Here is a 16652-nt window from a genome sequence, read left to right as displayed (position 1 = left end):
TGGGGACAATCCCCCACTCCTGCGCCAGCAGCTCCAGCAGGAGCTGAACCATTTCCTGCTAAAATTCCTCATTTTTCTATCCATTCCCCCAAACCCCACCAATTCCTCCAAATCTCATCAATTCCTCCACATCCCACCCAAACCCCATCCATTCCCCAAACCCCATCCATTGCCCTAAATTTCATAAATTCCCCCAAACCCCACCAATTCTCCCAAATACCATCAACTCCCCCAAACCCCACCAATTCCCCAAAATGCCCCAAACCCCACAAACTCCCCCAAATCCCCGGATCCGGAGGCGCCTCTGGGTTTTATTGAGCAGGGGAAGCTCCCGGGGAACCCAGGATCGCCCTGGGACGGGCACAGCACAAAAATAAACGGAATTTCTGTTTAATTTAAAAGCTCCAAAGCAATAAATCTATGATACAATGTACACTGTACACGGGGGCACACACGGGAATGGGGAAGGAGATAAAAGGGAGGGGAAAGGGGAAAAACAATAAAAAATAAGGGGAGGAAAAGGGGGTGAAAATAAAAAATTATGAAGGAAAAATGGGGGGAAAAAGAAAAAATAAGGAACGGAAAAGGGGGAAAAAATAAGGAAAAGGGGAAAAAGAAAAAATATGGAAGAGAAAAGGGGAAAATAAGAAATAAGGAAGGAAAAAGGGGGGAAAAGAAAAGGAAGGAAAAAGGGAAAAAAGAAGAAAAAAGGAAGGAAAAAGGGGTGAAAATATAAAATAGGGAAGAAAAAAAAGGGGAAAATAAAAAATAAGGAAGGAAAATGGGGAAAAATAAGGAAGGAAAAAGGGGAAAAAGTAAAGGAAGGAAAAAGGGGTGAAAAAAAAATAAGAAAGCAAAAAGGGGGAAAATTAAGGAAGGAAAAAAAGGAGGAAAAAAGGAAGGAAAAAGGGGTGAAAATAAAAAATAAGGAAGGGAAAAGGGGAAAAAAGAAAAAAAAAAGGAAAGAAAAGGAGGAGAAAAAAAGGGATGGAGTCCCAAAATTGCAAACAAAATAATAAAATAAAAAAAAAGGGAATTGCCAACGTTGCTCAGAAACAAAAACTGGGAGAGAGGAATTGGCCATGAGGGGGGATAAAGGGAGTTTTGGGGATTAAATAGATTAAAAAAGCACTCATGATCCACGGGGCGGGCGGGACGGGGAGCGTAAGGCAACGATTGATAGAAAACAGGGCTGTCCCAAAGGGGATATAGATATTTATAGCTATTTATAGACTTTAAATATAAAGTAGGAATGTGCTCTGGAGCCGCTCCGGGCTGCCCTGGGGGCTCCTGCCCCACACCTGGGGGAAATGGGGGGGGAATGGGGGCACCCCGTGGGGCTGGGGGGTCACAGGGAGGGGCTGGGGGACCCCATCAGCCTGTGGGGTCACAGGGGAGGGTTTGAGACACCCCCTGAACCTGTGGGGGCACCCCTGAACCTGTGGGGTTCACAGGGGGGGCTCTGGGGGACCCCTGAACCTGTGGGGTCACAAGGGGGGCTCTGGGGGCTGTGGGTCACTCCATGAGCCTGTGGGTCACAGGGGAGGGTTTGAGACACCCCTAAACTGTGGGGTCACAAGGGGGGCTCTGGGGGACCCCTGAACCTGTGGGGTTCACAGGGGGGGCTCTGGGTGACCCCCTAAGCCTTCTTGGGTCATAGGGGCACCCCCTGACCCCGCGGGCCCCCAGGGACACCCCCAGCCCCGTTTTTGGGGTGCTCAGCGCGGTCGGGCGGGCAGGGACGTGCCCAGGGTCCCTCCCTGGAGTGCTGTGGGTGGCCCCGGGCTGCGGGGCCGCGGGTTTGGGGGTCTGGGGGTTTGGGGTGCCCCCACCCTACAGGTTCTTGGTGACCAGGTGCGTCTTGTAGTGCTTGGTCAGGTGGTCGGAGCGCATGAAGCGTTTCTGGCACTGCGCGCACTCGAAGCGTTTGTCACCTGTGGGACGGGGACAGCGGGTCACCCAGGGACCCCAGGGGAGGGGGTGACACCCCCGGGGTATGGCCCTGTCACCTGCGGGACAGGGACAGCGGGTCACCTAACCCTAACCCTAACCCATACCCCCAGGGTATGGCCCTGTCACCTGCGGGACAGGGACACTGGGTTACCCCAGGGGAGGGGGTGACACCCCCAGGGTATGGCCCCGTTAGCCCCTGTCACCACAGACCCCCCCAAAATCCTCCAGTGCCCCCCAGACCTGCCCAGATCATCCCGGTGGCTCTCGGGGTGGCGGTGACACCCCCAGGACATGTCCCCTTGATGTCCCCACCCCTTCCCATGGCAATTCTGTCACCAGAGCAGCAGACCCCCCCCCAAAACCCTCCAGCTCCTCCCAGTATCCCAGTTTCAAACCCCAAGATCATTTATGGTGGTCCAAGATGATCCCAGTGCTCCCCTGTGGCTCTTGGGGTGGTGGTGACACCTCCAGGTCATGTCCCCTTGATGTCCCCATCCCTTTGATGGGGATATCCCCTTGAGACCCCCCAAAATCCTCCAGTGGCCCCCCAGACCTGCCCAGATCATCCCAGCGCTCCCAAAGCGAACCTGGGGGTCCCCCAGCCCTGTTTGGGGGTTCTGCCCTGGGCATGGGGACACTCCAGGGATACCCCAGCCCCATTAGGGATGGTTCCTTGGGCACAGGGACCCTGCAGTGATACCCCAGCCCCATTAGGGATGGCTCCCTGACCCCAGCCCCATTAGGGATGGTTCCCCAGCCCCATTAGGGATGGCTCCCTGACCCCAGCCCCATTAGGGATGGTTCCTTGGGCACAGGGACCCTGCAGTGGTACCCCAGCCCCATTAGGGACGACTCCCAGCCCCCAGCCCCATTAGGGACGGCTCCCCAGCCCCATTAGGGATGGCTCCCAGCCCCCAGCCCCATTAGGGATGGCTCCCTGACCCCAGCCCCATTAGGGATGGCTCCCTGACCCCAGCCCCATTAGGGATGGTTCCTTGGGCACAGGGACCCTGCAGTGGTACCCCAGCCCCATTAGGGATGGTTCCCCAGCCCCCATCCCCATTAGGGACGGCTCCCTGACCCAGCCCCATTAGGGATGGTTCCCCAGCCCCCATCCCCATTAGGGACGGCTCCCAGCCCCCATCCCCATTAGGGACGGCTCCCAGCCCCATGCCCACCCCGGGACGTGCAAACCTGTGTGGTTGTTGCCCTGAGAACAGGGATACCCCAGCCCCATTAGGGATGGCTCCCAGCCCCCAGCCCAATTAGGGATGGCTCCCCAGCCCCATTAGGGATGGCTCCCCGACCCCAGCCCCATTAGGGACGGCTCCCCAGCCCCATTAGGGATGGCTCCCAGCCCCATTAGGGATGGCTCCCAGCCCCCAGCCCCATTAGGGATGGCTCCCCAGCCCCATTAGGGATGGCTCCCAGCCCCCAGCCCCATTAGGGACGGCTCCCCATGCCCCCTCAGGACGTGCAGACCTGTGTGCGTGCGCGCGTGCCGCTGCAGCTCGTCGGAGCGCGTGAAGCGCTTGCCGCAGAACACCCAGTTGCACACGAAGGGCCGCTCGCCCGTGTGCAGCCGCACGTGCGCCCGCAGCAGCGACGTCTTGCGGAAGGTGCGCCCGCACTCGGGGATGTGGCAGATGTGCTTCTTCTTACCGCCATCGCCCGGCCTGGGGACAGCAGGGGACGGGACGGGACAGGAGACATCAGCACGGGACAGGGAGATAGAACGCTCCGGGTTAGACAGGCAAGGCCGGGGGGATGAGCTGCTCTGGGTTAGCCTGGGACAGGCAAGGCCGGGGGGATGAGCTGCTCTGGGTTAGACCCGGGACAGGCAAGGCTGGGGGGATGAGCTGCTCCGGGTTAGACAGGCAAGGCCGGGGGGATGAGCTGCTCTGGGTTAGACCCGGGACAGGCAAGGCTGGGGGGATGAGCTGCTCTGGGTTAGCCTGGGACAGGCAAGGCCGGGGGGATGAGCTGCTCCGGGTTAGACAGGCAAGGCCGGGGGGATGAGCTGCTCTGGTTAGACCCGGGACAGGCAGAGGCCGGGGGGACTGAGCTGCTCGGGTTAGACAGGCAAGCATGGGGATGAGCTGCTCTGGGTTAGACAGGCAGGCCAGGGGAATGAGCTGCTCTGGGTAGACCCGGGACAGGCAAGGCCAGGGATGAGCTGCCTGGGTAGACCCGGGACAGGCAAGGCTGGGGGGATGAGCTGCTCCGGGTTAGACAGGCAAGGCCGGGGGATGAGCTGCTCTGGGTTAGACCCGGGACAGGCAAGGCCGGGGGGATGAGCTGCTCCAGGTTAGACCCGGGACAGGCAAGGCCGGGGGATGAGCTGCTCCAGGTTAGACAGGCAAGGCTGGGGGGATGAGCTGCTCTGGGTTAGCCTGGGACAGGCAAGGCCGGGGGGATGAGCTGCTCTGGGTTAGCCTGGGACAGGCAAGGCCGGGGGGATGAGCTGCTCTGGGTTAGACCCGGGACAGGCAAGGCCGGGGGGATGAGCTGCTCTGGGTTAGACCCGGGACAGGCAAGGCCGGGGGATGAGCTGCTCTGGGTTAGACCTGGGACAGGCGGATCCAAAGGCATGAACCGCTCTGAGTTAGCCCGTGACAGGTGGAGCCTGGGGATGAGCCACACCCGGGTTAGACCCAGGAGAGGAGGAGCTGCTCCGGGTTAGACCCGGGATAGGCGGACCCAAGTGGGATAAGCCACTCCAGGTTATTCCGGGAGAGGCGGATCCAGAGGGATGAACCACTCCGGATTATTCCGAGAAAGGTGGATCCAGAGGGATGATCTGCTCCAGGTTAGCCTGGGACAGGCAGATCCAAGTGGGATGAGCTGCTCTGGGTTAGCCTGGGACAGGTGGAGCCAGAGGGATGAAGTGCTCTGGGTTAGACCCGGGAGAGGCGGATCTGGAGGGATGAACCACCCTGGGTTATTCCAGGAGAGGCAGATCCGGAGGGATGAACCGCTCCAGGTTAGCCCAGGACAGGCGGAGCCAGAGGGATGAACCACTCCAGGTTAGCCTGGGAGAGGCAGATCCAGAGGGAATGAGCCCTTCCCACATTCAGAATCATTCTGGGAGAGGCGGATCCAGCAGGATGAGCCCTTCCCACCGTCAGCACTTTCAGCACCCACCGCTTGTCGCCGTCCTTGCAGTTGGGGCAGGTGCAGGCCATCCTCCTCCTCTTCTCTCCGGGCTGCACGTCCCCGGACAGCGCCTGCTCCATCTGCAGCTGGATCTGCGTGGGGCTCAGCCCGCTGATGGTCACGTTGCTGCCGGACACGTTCTGCACCGTCAGCTGCTGCTGGCCTGGGGAAGGGGAAAGGGAAAGGGGCAGTCAGGATCCATCCGCAGCCTCCGGAGCAGGGAGCACCCCCAGCTCACCCCCACATGCAGCACAGCCCCCTCTGCCACGTGCCTCTGCTGGTAAGTCCCCTTTTTCCTGAATATACTGTGCGGTTTTTCAAAGTTTTCAAAAAAAAGTTGTTTTTTTCGACCCTTTTAGGGGGGCGGGGAAGTAAAAAAAGGGCTCAAAAAGAGGAAACAAAAAAGAAACTTTGAAAAAACGTGCAATATATTGAGCAAAAAAACGGGACTTACCCCGCAGCCTAAGGGCCGCTCCAGGCTCGGGCGTGCCGGGCAGCCGCGACAGGGGCTGGAAAGAAGAACAGGGGTCAGCGTCAGCAAGCGGGGCTGGGACTGGGGTTGGGGCTGGGGCTGGGGTGGGGTTGCTGCTCCCGGGGCAGCACCAGGAGCAGCAGCAGGAGCAGGAGGAGGAGGGGAAGAACGAGGGGGATCGGCAGGAGCAGAGCAGCAGCAGCGAGGGCGAGCAGGCGGGGAAGCGCCAAGCGAGGGAAGGCAGCGCTGGGCAGGGAGGAGCCGAGCCCTGGCCCGGCCTGTGGGCAGCAGGTCCTGCCAGTGCCCTCCACGTTAATTGGAATGGCTCATTAAATTCAGTGTCCCCCACAAAGGCAGTCCTGGCAGGACGGCACAGTGGGAAAGGGGCTGGGATTTCTGCTGGTGCCTGGTGAGGAGCAGCACAGCCAGGCAGCAGGGCTGGGCTGATCTCAGCGAGCAGATAAAGCTCCCCACAGAGATAAATCACCCTGCCCTCGGCCCTGGGCAAGGGCTTGGCCCCGCCAAAGTGGGGACAGGGCGGCTGCAGGGACGTGACACTCCTGGGACGGGGAGCAGTGGGGCTGTGCCCGGCTGGTCTGGGGTCTGGGGAGACCCCTGAGTGAGGGGTTTATTCCCTGGAATGATCCCTGAGTGAGGGGTTCACTGCTGGAATGATCCCTGAGTGAGGGGTCACCCCTGGAATGATCCCTGAGTGAGGGGTCACCCCTGGAATGATCCCTGAGTGAGGGGTTCACCCCTGGAATGATCCATGAGTGAGGGGCTCACTGCTGGAATGATCCCTGAGTGAGGGGTCACTGCTGGAATGATCCCTGAGTGAGGGGTTCACCCCTGGAATGATCCATGAGTGAGGGGTCACCCCTGGAATGATCCCTGAGTGAGGGGTCACTGCTGGAATGATCCCTGAGTGAGGGGTTTATTCCCTGGAATGATCCCTGAGTGAGGGGTCACCCCTGGAATGATCCATGAATGAGGGGTCACTGCTGGAATGATCCCTGAGTGAGGGGTTTATTCCCTGGAATGATCCATGAATGAGGGGTTCACCCCTGGAATGATCCATGAATGAGGGGTCACTGCTGGAATTGTGATCCCTGGAAGTGGAGCTGGACAAACGGAGCTGGGTGTGTGACTGTGCCTCTCCTGGGTTTGGGAGCTTGGGAGAGCTCCTCGTTCCTTGGGAAGCTCAGGGAGCTGCCCACGGTCCCTGTCCCATCCCCATGTCCCCATCCATGCCATGGTGCCACCCACCTGTGCTGTTGGGTGATGGTGATGGGCACGCCCTGCCCCATGTCCCCATGTCCCCATCCATGGCAGCAGTGCCACCCACCTGCGCTGTTGGTGATGGTGACGGGCACACCCTGCCCCTGCCCCTGCCATGTCCCCATGTCCCCATGTCCCCCATCCATGCCCCTGGTGCCACCCACCTGCGCTGTTGGTGATGGTGACGGGCACGCCCTGCCCCTGCCATGTCCCCATGTCCCCATGTCCCCATCCATGGCAGCAGTGCCACCCACCTGCGCTGTTGGTGATGGTGACGGGCACACCCTGCCCCTGCCCCTGCCCCTGCCCCTGCCATGTCCCCATGTCCCCATGTCCCCATCCATGCCATCAGTGCCACCCATCTGTGCTGTTGGTGATGGTGACGGGCACACCCTGCCCCCTGCCCCTGCCATGTCCCCATGTCCCCATCCATGCCATGGTGCCACCCACCTGCGCTGTTGGTGATGGTGACGGGCACGCCCTGCACCTGCACGCCGTTGATGTTGATGGTCTGCATGGCCTGTGCAGCTGCTGCCAGCTGTGCCGCGCTCAGGCTCAGGATGCCCCCGGCCGGGGCGATCTTGGGCAGCGGCCGCTCCTTGCGCGGGGCCGGCCTGCGGGCGCTGCCGGTGCCGGTGCCGGTACCGGTACCGGGGCCGGGGCCGGGGCTGCCGCACGAAGCGCCCGGCAGCACCGGGATGGACGAGGCCTCCTGCAGCAGCACCGACTGCAGCTCCCCAGAGGGGGTCTTGAAGTAAACCTGGGGGCAGGAGGGAACACGGGTGGGTTTGTGGGGATGGGATCGGCCCGCGCAGCCCGGGAGTCGTGGAACGGTTTGGGCGTTTGGAGGTTGTTGTGTTTTAATTTCCCTCTGCTGGAGCTGGGCTTGGACACTGCCAGGGATGGGGAAACCATAGTTTGTGTGGGAAATACAGCCCAGCTCCTCCCCACCCTCACTGGGAAGTGAATCCAGACCTTTGTAAGACCCCTGGAGAAAGGAGAAGGCTCCTGGGTTTTGTCCAAGGTGCCACAAAGACACCAACCTGTCCCACCTCCCTGTGTGACCCAGGAGCTCCCAGCAGGCTGGCTCATCCCAGCCCCAGCTATGGCACACTGAGCTCCTCCATATCCTACAAAAGAAGCTGGAGCCCCTAAATCCCTGCAGAGGGCATGGCTGCACTCCCAACTCCACTCAGCAATGCCTAAACCAAACTCCAAACAGGGAATATCTCACAAACCCCACACCTCCCAAACCCTGGGCAGAACCAGAGGGGAACAGCAGTTCCTGATCCCTGCAGAGGGCATGGCTGCACTCCTGATCTCCACTCAGCAACACCCAAACCGGGAATATCTCACAAACCCCACACCTCCCAAACCCTGGCTGAGAACCCGAAGGGAACACCACGGAGGGGGTCCCAGGGAGGCCGTACCTGTGTGGGGGTGGGCTCGGCCGCCTGGATCTGGAAGTTCTGGGATGGTTTCTGGGGCACGGTGGGCAGCGTGGCCGAGGCCGCCTGCACCACGCGCAGCGCCTGCTGCGGGATCTGCACCACCTGCGGCTCCTGCTTGGGCTGCACCACCTGCAGCTGCTGCAGCACGGCGGGCTGCCCCGCGCCCGGGCTCTGCACGATCAGCAGGTTGCTGCCCGCCTGGATGATGTTCTCGGCCGTGGTCTCGATCAGCACCGTCTCCACCTGCTCGGCCACGGCCACGGCCGCGGGCTGCCCCGGGGACGGCGCCTTTTTCCGCGGCTTTTTGCCGCCTTTGGAGGGGCTGTCCGTGAGCAGCTGGGGCTGCCCGCCCGCCTCGGGGCCCACCAGGGCCGGGGGCAGGCTCAGGGTGACGTTGGCACCCGCGGGCAGTTTGACCACGCCGCCCGCTGCCGCCGCCTTCTGCGCCGGGGCCGGCTTGATGGGCACGGGCTTGTGCGAGGAGGAGGAGGATGAGGAGGAGGAGGAGGAGGAGGAGGGCGTGAGGATGGCCTGGCTGGTGCCCGGGATGATCTGGATCTGGTTAGGCTGCACCTGGATGGTCTGAGCGCCGCTGGGCTGCAGCTGCGGCACCGCCTGGTACTGGATGCTGGAGGAGGATGAGGACGAGGAGGAGGAGGAGGAGGAGGAGCGCGAGGCTTTGCCCAGCACGGCCGCGTTCTGGATGGCGAACACCAGCTGCCCGCCGGGGTAGGAGGCGCCCAGCTGGGAGCCCTGGATCTGGAAGAGGCTCCCCTTGGAGGACAGGATGCCGATGCCGCCCTTGGCAGCGCCCAGCGGCAGCGGGGCGGGTTTGATGGGCACCAGCTTGCGGGGCGTGGGCTGCGGGGGCGCCGGCGGCGCCGCGGCCGCTTCCACGGCGGGGGGACCGATCTTGCTGCATGTGGCCGCCAGCAGCGCCAGCGGGGAGGGCTGCGAGTCCTGGGCACACAGAGAGGGCACCGTCAGGGCCAGGCACCTGCAGGAGCGGCTAATGAACAGCCCTGATTGAGGGAGCTCGTTAATTACCCGTGTGGGGCGGGATTCCCCAATAACCGAGGCTGGCAGGGATTTTGGCGTGGCCCAGTCCAGCCTGGGGACACTCTGTCACCCCAGCATGGCACTGAGGGACACGTCCAGTCTTTCCTGAAACGCCACCACCTCTCTGGGCAGCCCATCCCAATCCCAGTTTTTCTGGGAGGGAATTCCTGCTCATGTCCAGCACCCCAGTGCTGACACTGAATATCCCATTCCTGTGTCCCTAAATCCTTTTAAATCCCATCCTTGTGTCCTTAAAACCATTCCTAAAGCTTAAAACCATCCTAAAGCTTAAAACCATGCTTAAAACCATTCTTAAAGCCATCCTAAATCTTAAAACCATGCTTAAAACCATCCTAAAGTTTAAAACCACCCTTAAAGACATCCTAAAGCTTAAAACCATCCCAAAGCTGTGGATATCCTGGCAACTCCCTGGGATTTCCCCCTGGAACATCACAGGCAGCTCAAACCCCAAACCCAGCCTGAGATAAGGGCTGGGAACATCAGAGATGCTCGGGGAGGAGGAAGAACACTGGGATGGGGACAGGGAATGAGCCCCCAGCAGGGCAGGGCTCACCTGGGCGGGGCTGGGCACACCTGGGCAGGGCAGGGCTCACCTGGGCAGGGCAGGGCACACCTGGGAGGGGCAGGGCACACCTGGGCAGGGCAGGGCACACCTGAGAGGGGCTGGGCACACCTGGGCAGGGCACACCTGGGCAGGGCAGGGCTCACCTGGGAGGGGCAGGGCACACCTGAGAGGGGCAGGGCTCACCTGGGCAGGGCAGGGCTCACCTGGGCAGGGCAGGGCTCACGTGGGAGGGGCAGGGCACACCTGGGAGGGGAAGGGCTCACCTGGGAGGGGCAGGGCTCACCTGGGCAGGGCTCACCTGGGCAGGGCAGGGCTCACCTGGGCAGGGCAGGGCACACCTGGGAGGGGCAGGGCTCACCTGGGCAGGGCAGGGCACACCTGGGCAGGGCAGGGCACACCTGAGAGGGGCAGGGCACACCTGGGCAGGGCACACCTGGGAGGGGCAGGGCTCACCTGGGCGTTGGCGCTGGCGGGCTGCAGGTACTCGCTGGGGCTGACAGCAGCAGTGGCAGCCATGCTGGGCTGTCCCTCGGGCTGTGGGCACAGAGCAGGGGGGGATCAGCTCCTCGGGGATGTGCCTGGTGCCCCCCAGAGCCACCCCACCTCACACTGGGGGGCTGCCCCCCATCTGTCACCTTGTCCCCTCTCCAGGGGTTGGTGTTTGTCTGGTTCCCAAGGGAACCCCAAGGAGCATTCCTGGATAAATTTGGGAACCATCCCGAATCCCATCAGGGAAATTTGGGAATCATCCCAAATCCCACCGGGGGAATGATCCCCAAGGAAAAGAATCCCATAAGGAAAAAGAGCCCAAATCCCATTGGGGAAATGAATCTCATGAAGGAAATTTGGGGACCCCCTGAGCATCCCCAGGACCCTCCGAGCATCCCTGGGACCCCTGAGATCTCGGGACCCCCGAGCATCCCCGGGACCCCTCGAGCATCCCCAGGACCCTCCGAGCATCCCTGGGATCCCCGCGCATCCCCTGAGCATCCCCGCGTCCCCCCAAGGATCCCGGGATTCCCGAGCATCCTCGGGCGGGGACGAGGCCGCGACCCCCGAGGGCCCCCCCCGGAGCTCCCCCCGGGCTCCCCCGGTCCCCCCGGGCCGCCCCCGCCGCTCCGGGCGGTCCCGGGGGAGGCGGGTCCCAAAGGCCGGGCCCGCCCCCGACCGGGCCCCGCTGCCGGAAGGGCCGCCCGCCCGCCGGGCGCTGGGGGAGGGCGGCTCGGGGCGGCCGCGGGCCCCTCCCCGCCCCGGCGGCCCCGCAGCGGCCGCGGCCCGGCCCCGCTCCCCCCGCACTGACCGGCCGGGGGCGGCGGCGGCTCCGACCCGCTCACGGCGCCATCTTCCTCCGCCGGGCACCGCCCTGCTGCGCCCGCCCAGAGAGGGGCTTTAGGCCAATCGCCGCCCGGCTGCTTTGCGATCTGGCCAATGGGTGGTGAGATGGTGGAGCGGCAGCCAATCAGCGGAGGGGGAAATGTTGATGGGCAGCTGCGCCGAGCAGTAAGGCGCGTGATGGAGGGATGGCTCCGCCAATGGGCGCGGAGCTCTGCGGTGACGGACGGCAGCGGAGAACCAATGGCAGGGAAGATTTCTGATTGACAGCACAGACAGCCAATGGGCGCAAGCCCAGCCAGCGGCCATCCGCTGTTTGATTGACAGGCCTTCAAGGGGCGGAGTACCTCTTGGGCGTGACCCGCCCAAAATATGCTTTGTGATTGGTCATAATAATTTGACTGACAGATTGATGAATCAATGGAAGGAGCGAGGCGGACGAGCTGCGCTTGCGATTGGTGGAGGGAGGAGTCCGGGCAGCCGAAGCCGGATGACGTCACGGGGTCCCCCGGCGGGTGGGGAGTCCCGGGGATCCCCCTCTCCCCCCCATCAAATCGGGCACAGAGGGGATCCCGGGGTCCCAGTGAGGGGGGCCGGGGGGACCCGGGGGGCCCGGGGCGATGGCGCCCCCGAGGGACCCCAACCTCCGCTTAGAGGGGGCACAGCGGGGTTCGGGGGGTCCTTGCGGAACTTGGGGTGCCCGCTCAGCGGGATGGGGGTCCCCAACCCCGCACAACAATCGGGGTGCTCGGGGGGGATTCAGGGTCCCGGAGGGGATCGGGGTTTCCTGAGAGGATGGGGGTCCCCATTCCCATTGCAGAATTTGGGGGTTCAGGGAGCTTGGAGGGTTTTGGGGTGTTCAGGGCGCTAGAAGGGATGGGGGTCCTCAATCCCCTTGTAAATTCTGGGGGCTCTGGGCGCTTGGAGAGCTTTGGGGTGTTCAGGCTGCCAGAAGGGCCAGGGATCCCCGATCCCCTGCAGATTTCGGGGTCCCCAAAAGCGAAGGGGATCCCCAACCCCTCCCAAACTCCGGGGTGTGCTCAATGTCCCGCAGGGGTCACCCCCACCACCCCATCACCCCATTTTGGGGGTCCCTCACCGTGCCGGGGTCCCCTCGGCGCTGCCGGCGCTGCCGCCCGGGGGTGCCCGGGGGTTCCCGGGGGTGCCCAGCTGGCTCCAGCCCCCACGGGCCCGGCAGCTCCCGCTGGAGCCAAATAATTGCCCGGTGCTTTGTTGTGCCGTGTCTGTGGCCGCGGGGCCTCCATTTGCGGGCAGCAGCCGCGGCCAGCGCCGCCCTCCCCGCCCTCATCCCGCCCGCCCCGCTCCGCTTACTCACCGACCCCCGCCCCGAACCCCCCCGGGTACCCCGGCCCGGCCCCGGGGACAGTGCGGGGGCTGGGGTGGGTCTCTGTGCTGGGGACACGCGTCCCTGTCTCTGTCCCCTGTCCCTGTCGTGTCCCTATCCCCATCCCTGTCTCTGCTGTCCCCCCGTGTCCCCATCCCTGTCCCCGTCCCCTGTCCCCCCGTGTCCCTGGCCCCCTCCCTGTCCCCAATTCAGCCCAATGTCCCTGTCCCTGTCGTTGTCCCACCGTGTCCCTGTCCCCGTCCCTGTCCCCTGTCCCTGTCTCTGTCCCCATCCCTGTCCTGCTGTCCTCCCGTGTCCCTGTCCCCATCCCTATCCCTGTCCCCCGTGTCCCTGTCCCGCTGTCCCCGCTGTCCCCTGTCCGGCTGTCCCTGTCCCCATCCCTGTCCCCCTGTTCCTGTCCGCATCCCCATATCCCTGTCCCCGCTGTCCCTGTTCCCCCGTGTCCCTGTCCCCGCTGTCCCCACTGTCCCCTGTCCCCGCTGTCCCTGTCCCCGTCCCTGTCCCGCTGTCCCTCCCGTTCCGTTCCGGTTTCCCGGGCCGTGTGTGACAGCGGGCCCGCTCGGGCGCAGATACGGCAGCGAGATTAGCACGGCGCTAATTAAAGCTCAATTAAACCTCCTCGCGTTCAGGGCCGCTCCGAGCCCCAGCCCCGTCCCGGCGCTCCAGTCCCGACAGCGCCCGCTGAGGAAACGCCGCCCGCGGGCACGCGCTGCGGGCAGGGCAACCCCGTCCCGTCGCGATAATCGCGATAGAGATCTCTGCACGGGCTGGCAGGCGGCCCTGGCCTCGGGCAGCGGGGGGGCAGCGCCAACTGTGCCAACCGTGCCAGGTGTGTCAGCCGTGCCAGGTGTGCCAACTGTGCCAACTGTGCCAGCTGTGCCAGCTGTGCCCCGGGCACCGGGGTGTCCTGGCGGGTGTTGGGGCACCCCCGTGGGAACTGTGATACCCCCGTGCTGGCCGTGACACCCCCATGGGGGCCGTGACAGTCCCATAGTGGCTGTGACACCCTCCTGGGGACAGTGACGCCCCCGTGGGGACAGTGACACCTCCATGGTGGCTGTGACATCCCCCAGGACCGTGACACCCCCCTGGGGCTGTGACCCCCTCATGGTGACTGTGACACCCCCGTGGGGACAGTGACACCCCCGTAGTGGCTGTGACACCCTCGTAGGGGCCATGACACCCCCATAGTGACTGTGACCCCCTCATGGGGACAGTGCCCCCCCATGCTGGCCGTGCCCCCCGGTGCCACCCCCGTCCCTCGCTCGCTCCCTGGCACTGTCCCCATGCGCCACCTGCGCAGTCCCGGTGCCCCCCGGGCTCGGCCGCTCCAGCGCCACCCCCGCGTCCCCCCCCGGGCCCGTCTGGGCCCCCCCGAGCCGCGGGCGGGATCCGGCAGCTCCGCCCGGGCCCGTCTGCGCCCCGCGGGCACCCCCGGGCCGGCCCAGAGGCACCGGGCGGCCCAGACGGCGCGGCCCCGCGGCACCGGGCCCGGCACCGGGAGAGGCACCGCGCAAAGGGGGACACCGGGACGGGGATGAGCGACAGAGCCACCCCGGGCACCCCGAGAGAGGAGCGGCACCGACCGGGGGGGCACAGGGACAGTGACAGGGACAGGGACAGGGACAGGGATGAGTGACAGAGCCACCCCGGGCACCCCGAGAGAGGAGCGGCACCGACCGGGGGGGCACAGGGACAGGGACAGGGACAGGGATGAGTGACAGAGCCACCCCGGCACCCCGAGTGGCACAGGGACGGGAGGGGACAGGGACGGGCTGGGGACACGGTGTGACACCGCTGGGACACTGCTGGGACCCCCTGGGACGCCCCTGGGACCCCCCTATGACACCTCTGGGACACCCCTGTGACACCCTTGGGACCCCCCAGTGCCACCCCCAGCCCTGTCCCCCACCGAGGGCCGTGTCCCCCCCGTGCCGGGCTCTGGGGACACCCCGAGGTCCCGCTGCAGTTCTGGGGAGCCCCGACCCCTCCTGTCCCCCCTCTGTTCCCCTCCGTCCCCCTCCTGTCCCCCCTTTTCTCCCCCCCCGCTGCCGGATCACTCGGAGGGATTGGCGGCATTTGCCTCTTGCCTTATAATTTATGCAAATGAGCTGTAATTAGCAGTAATTTCAAGGCACGGCTCGGGGTTTCAGACACTCGGATCCCCCCTGGGCTGCGCCGTGATTCCCTGCCCTGGGTGGTCCCAGCTCTGCCTGGGGGGGCTCCAGGAGCCCCCAGACCCCAAATCCTGGTGCCCCAGTGCTCCCAGCGCCCCCAGTCCCACGGCACAGCCTCCTCCTGCCCCCAGACCCATCCCAGCAGGATCCCATCCAGGATCTGAGTTTGGGGTGGGTCCTGGGGGTCCCAGGGGGGTTTTGGGGTGCGGTGCTGTGGGATGAGGGGGTCCAGACCCCCGTCCGTGTCCCCTCGTGTCCCCCACGCCGTCCCACCCTGCAGCCCCTTCCTGGAGCAGGAATGGCCAGGATTGGGATGGGGATTGGGATTGGGATGGGAATTGGGGACGGGAATTGGGTTTGGGATAGGGATTGGGATGGGGACTGGGGATGGGATGGGAATTGGGATTGGGATGGAGCACAGTGGGACCCTGGGGTTGGGGTGTGCCCAATTCCCCCCAGATGTGCCCCACAGAGCCCCTTGCGTGTGTTCACCCCCCAGCCAGAAACCCCAAAGGGGGCCTCTCCTGCCCCTTCCCCTCCTGGGGTTCCCAGTGCAGGATCCCCATCCCAAAATCCCCATCCCGGGTCCCCATCTCAGTGTCCGCACCCCGGTGTCCCCATCCCGGTGCCCCCATCCCCACCCCGGTGTCCGGTGCCCTCCGCCGCTGCCGCTCTCAGCGCACCGGGCAGCCGCGTTTCGTTGGCATTGGCGGCGGCGGGCCGGTCCGTGCCGGGGTGATGAAAACCGGCCGAGCTTTCCCCGCGGCCAGGGCGGAGCTCGCTGCTCCCTCCCCGGGCCGGGCCGGGCTCTCCGGGGCTCCCACGCGCCGGCCGCGATCCGGCCCGGCTCCGCCGCCGCCTTTTCCCGTGGGATTGGGGGGCTCCGGGATCCCCCCGTGCCCACCGGGGTCCCCGGGGGCTGCGGGGCCGCCGGGCGGGCGCAGCGCTGGGAATGGGGACACGACGCGCCGGTGATTAAGTGGCTCCAGCGGGCGCGGTGTTGTCACCCGGCGGCGCGCGGGGTTTGTCCCTGCCGGCAGCCTCGGGGGGGACACGGCAGACAGGGCTGGGACACCCGGGCCGAGCCGGGACAGGCTCAGCCAGAACCTCCGGGGCGGGTTTGGGTGGCCCCAAACCCATCGGGGTCACGGTGGGCCCTGTGTCCCCTCCCTCCCGCCAGCTGTGACCCCACAATTGTCCCCCGTGTCCCCCCCGTCCCACTGGTGCCACAGAACCGAGGGGCAATGGGGGCGCTGAGCCCCCCACGGGGACAGGTGACATCCCCGCGGGCAGGAGCAGCGCCCACCCCTGTGTGCCACCCCTGTGTGTCACCCCCGTGTGTCACCCCCGTGTGTCACCCCTTGTCACCCCCGGGCACACAGAGAGGGGTCCCCAGGCGGGGGCGGCCACCCCCGTGTGTCACCCCTTGATGGGGGAGCACGTCCGGGGGTCCCGGGGGGTGGCAGCAGGACAGGGCGGCCACCTGTGTGTCCCCAACAGGGGAGGGGGCGCCTGGAGGGGGTGGGGACCCAAGGGGCGCCCGGGGGTCCCCGGGGGTGGCAGAGGAGGCGGCCGGGGCCGCGGGAGGAGGGAGGGAGGCGGTTGTTGCTTTCTTCTTTAATTACCCCCCTGTTTGCGGTGTCTGCTGCGAACTTCCCGTCCCCTCCCTCCGCTTTCATCCGCCGGATCCTGAGACCGGAGCCGGCTCCTGTCAAGCGCCGGGGCTGCGGCTCTGCCTCCAAGGGTTAAAATCACCGGGCCGGGGGTGGAGCTGGGCGGGGGGGCGGAGGGAAAGCCGGCGGTCGGGCTGGGACCCGGCCAT

General features: G+C 64.9%; 1 protein-coding gene across 2 annotated transcripts; it reads right to left on the bottom strand.

Moving 5' to 3' along the window:
* Positions 1–1568: 1568 nt before the first annotated feature.
* SP2 (Sp2 transcription factor) lies at positions 1569–11324 on the bottom strand. 2 transcript variants are annotated; one of them, XM_064733506.1, is made up of 7 exons: positions 11256–11324; positions 10409–10489; positions 8290–9270; positions 7310–7619; positions 5098–5272; positions 3436–3629; positions 1569–1934 (listed from the first exon to the last, which is right to left on the bottom strand). In XM_064733506.1, exons 2-7 carry the CDS (start codon positions 10469–10471, stop codon positions 1834–1836), a joined length of 1824 nt encoding a protein of 607 aa, XP_064589576.1. In that variant the 5' UTR covers positions 10472–10489; positions 11256–11324; the 3' UTR covers positions 1569–1833. The 2 variants fall into 2 exon arrangements, with proteins under 2 accessions (XP_064589576.1, XP_064589577.1); XM_064733507.1 differs by lacking the exon at positions 11256–11324 and adding an exon at positions 10591–10898.
* Between the last annotated feature and the right edge of the window lie 5328 nt (positions 11325–16652).

The sequence above is a fragment of the Zonotrichia leucophrys genome, chromosome 27 (assembly GCF_028769735.1).
Source record: "Zonotrichia leucophrys gambelii isolate GWCS_2022_RI chromosome 27, RI_Zleu_2.0, whole genome shotgun sequence".
In the NCBI taxonomy this organism is placed as follows: Eukaryota; Metazoa; Chordata; class Aves; order Passeriformes; family Passerellidae; genus Zonotrichia; species Zonotrichia leucophrys.
The sequence above is the reverse complement of the archived record's forward strand: the minus strand, read 5'-3'. Positions and strand labels throughout refer to the sequence as shown.

Coding starts and splice junctions, on each gene's coding strand:
- SP2 (XM_064733506.1), bottom strand. CDS start 10,471: ATGGCTGCCACTGCTGCTGTCAGCCCCAGCGAGTACCTGCAGCCCGCC. Junction 9,271..10,408: donor CCGCCAGCGCCAACGCCCAG/GTGAGCCCTGCC, acceptor CTGTGTGCCCAG/GACTCGCAGCCCTCCCCGCT. Junction 3,630..5,097: donor TGCAAGGACGGCGACAAGCG/GTGGGTGCTGAA, acceptor TGCTGTCCCCAG/GCCGGGCGATGGCGGTAAGA.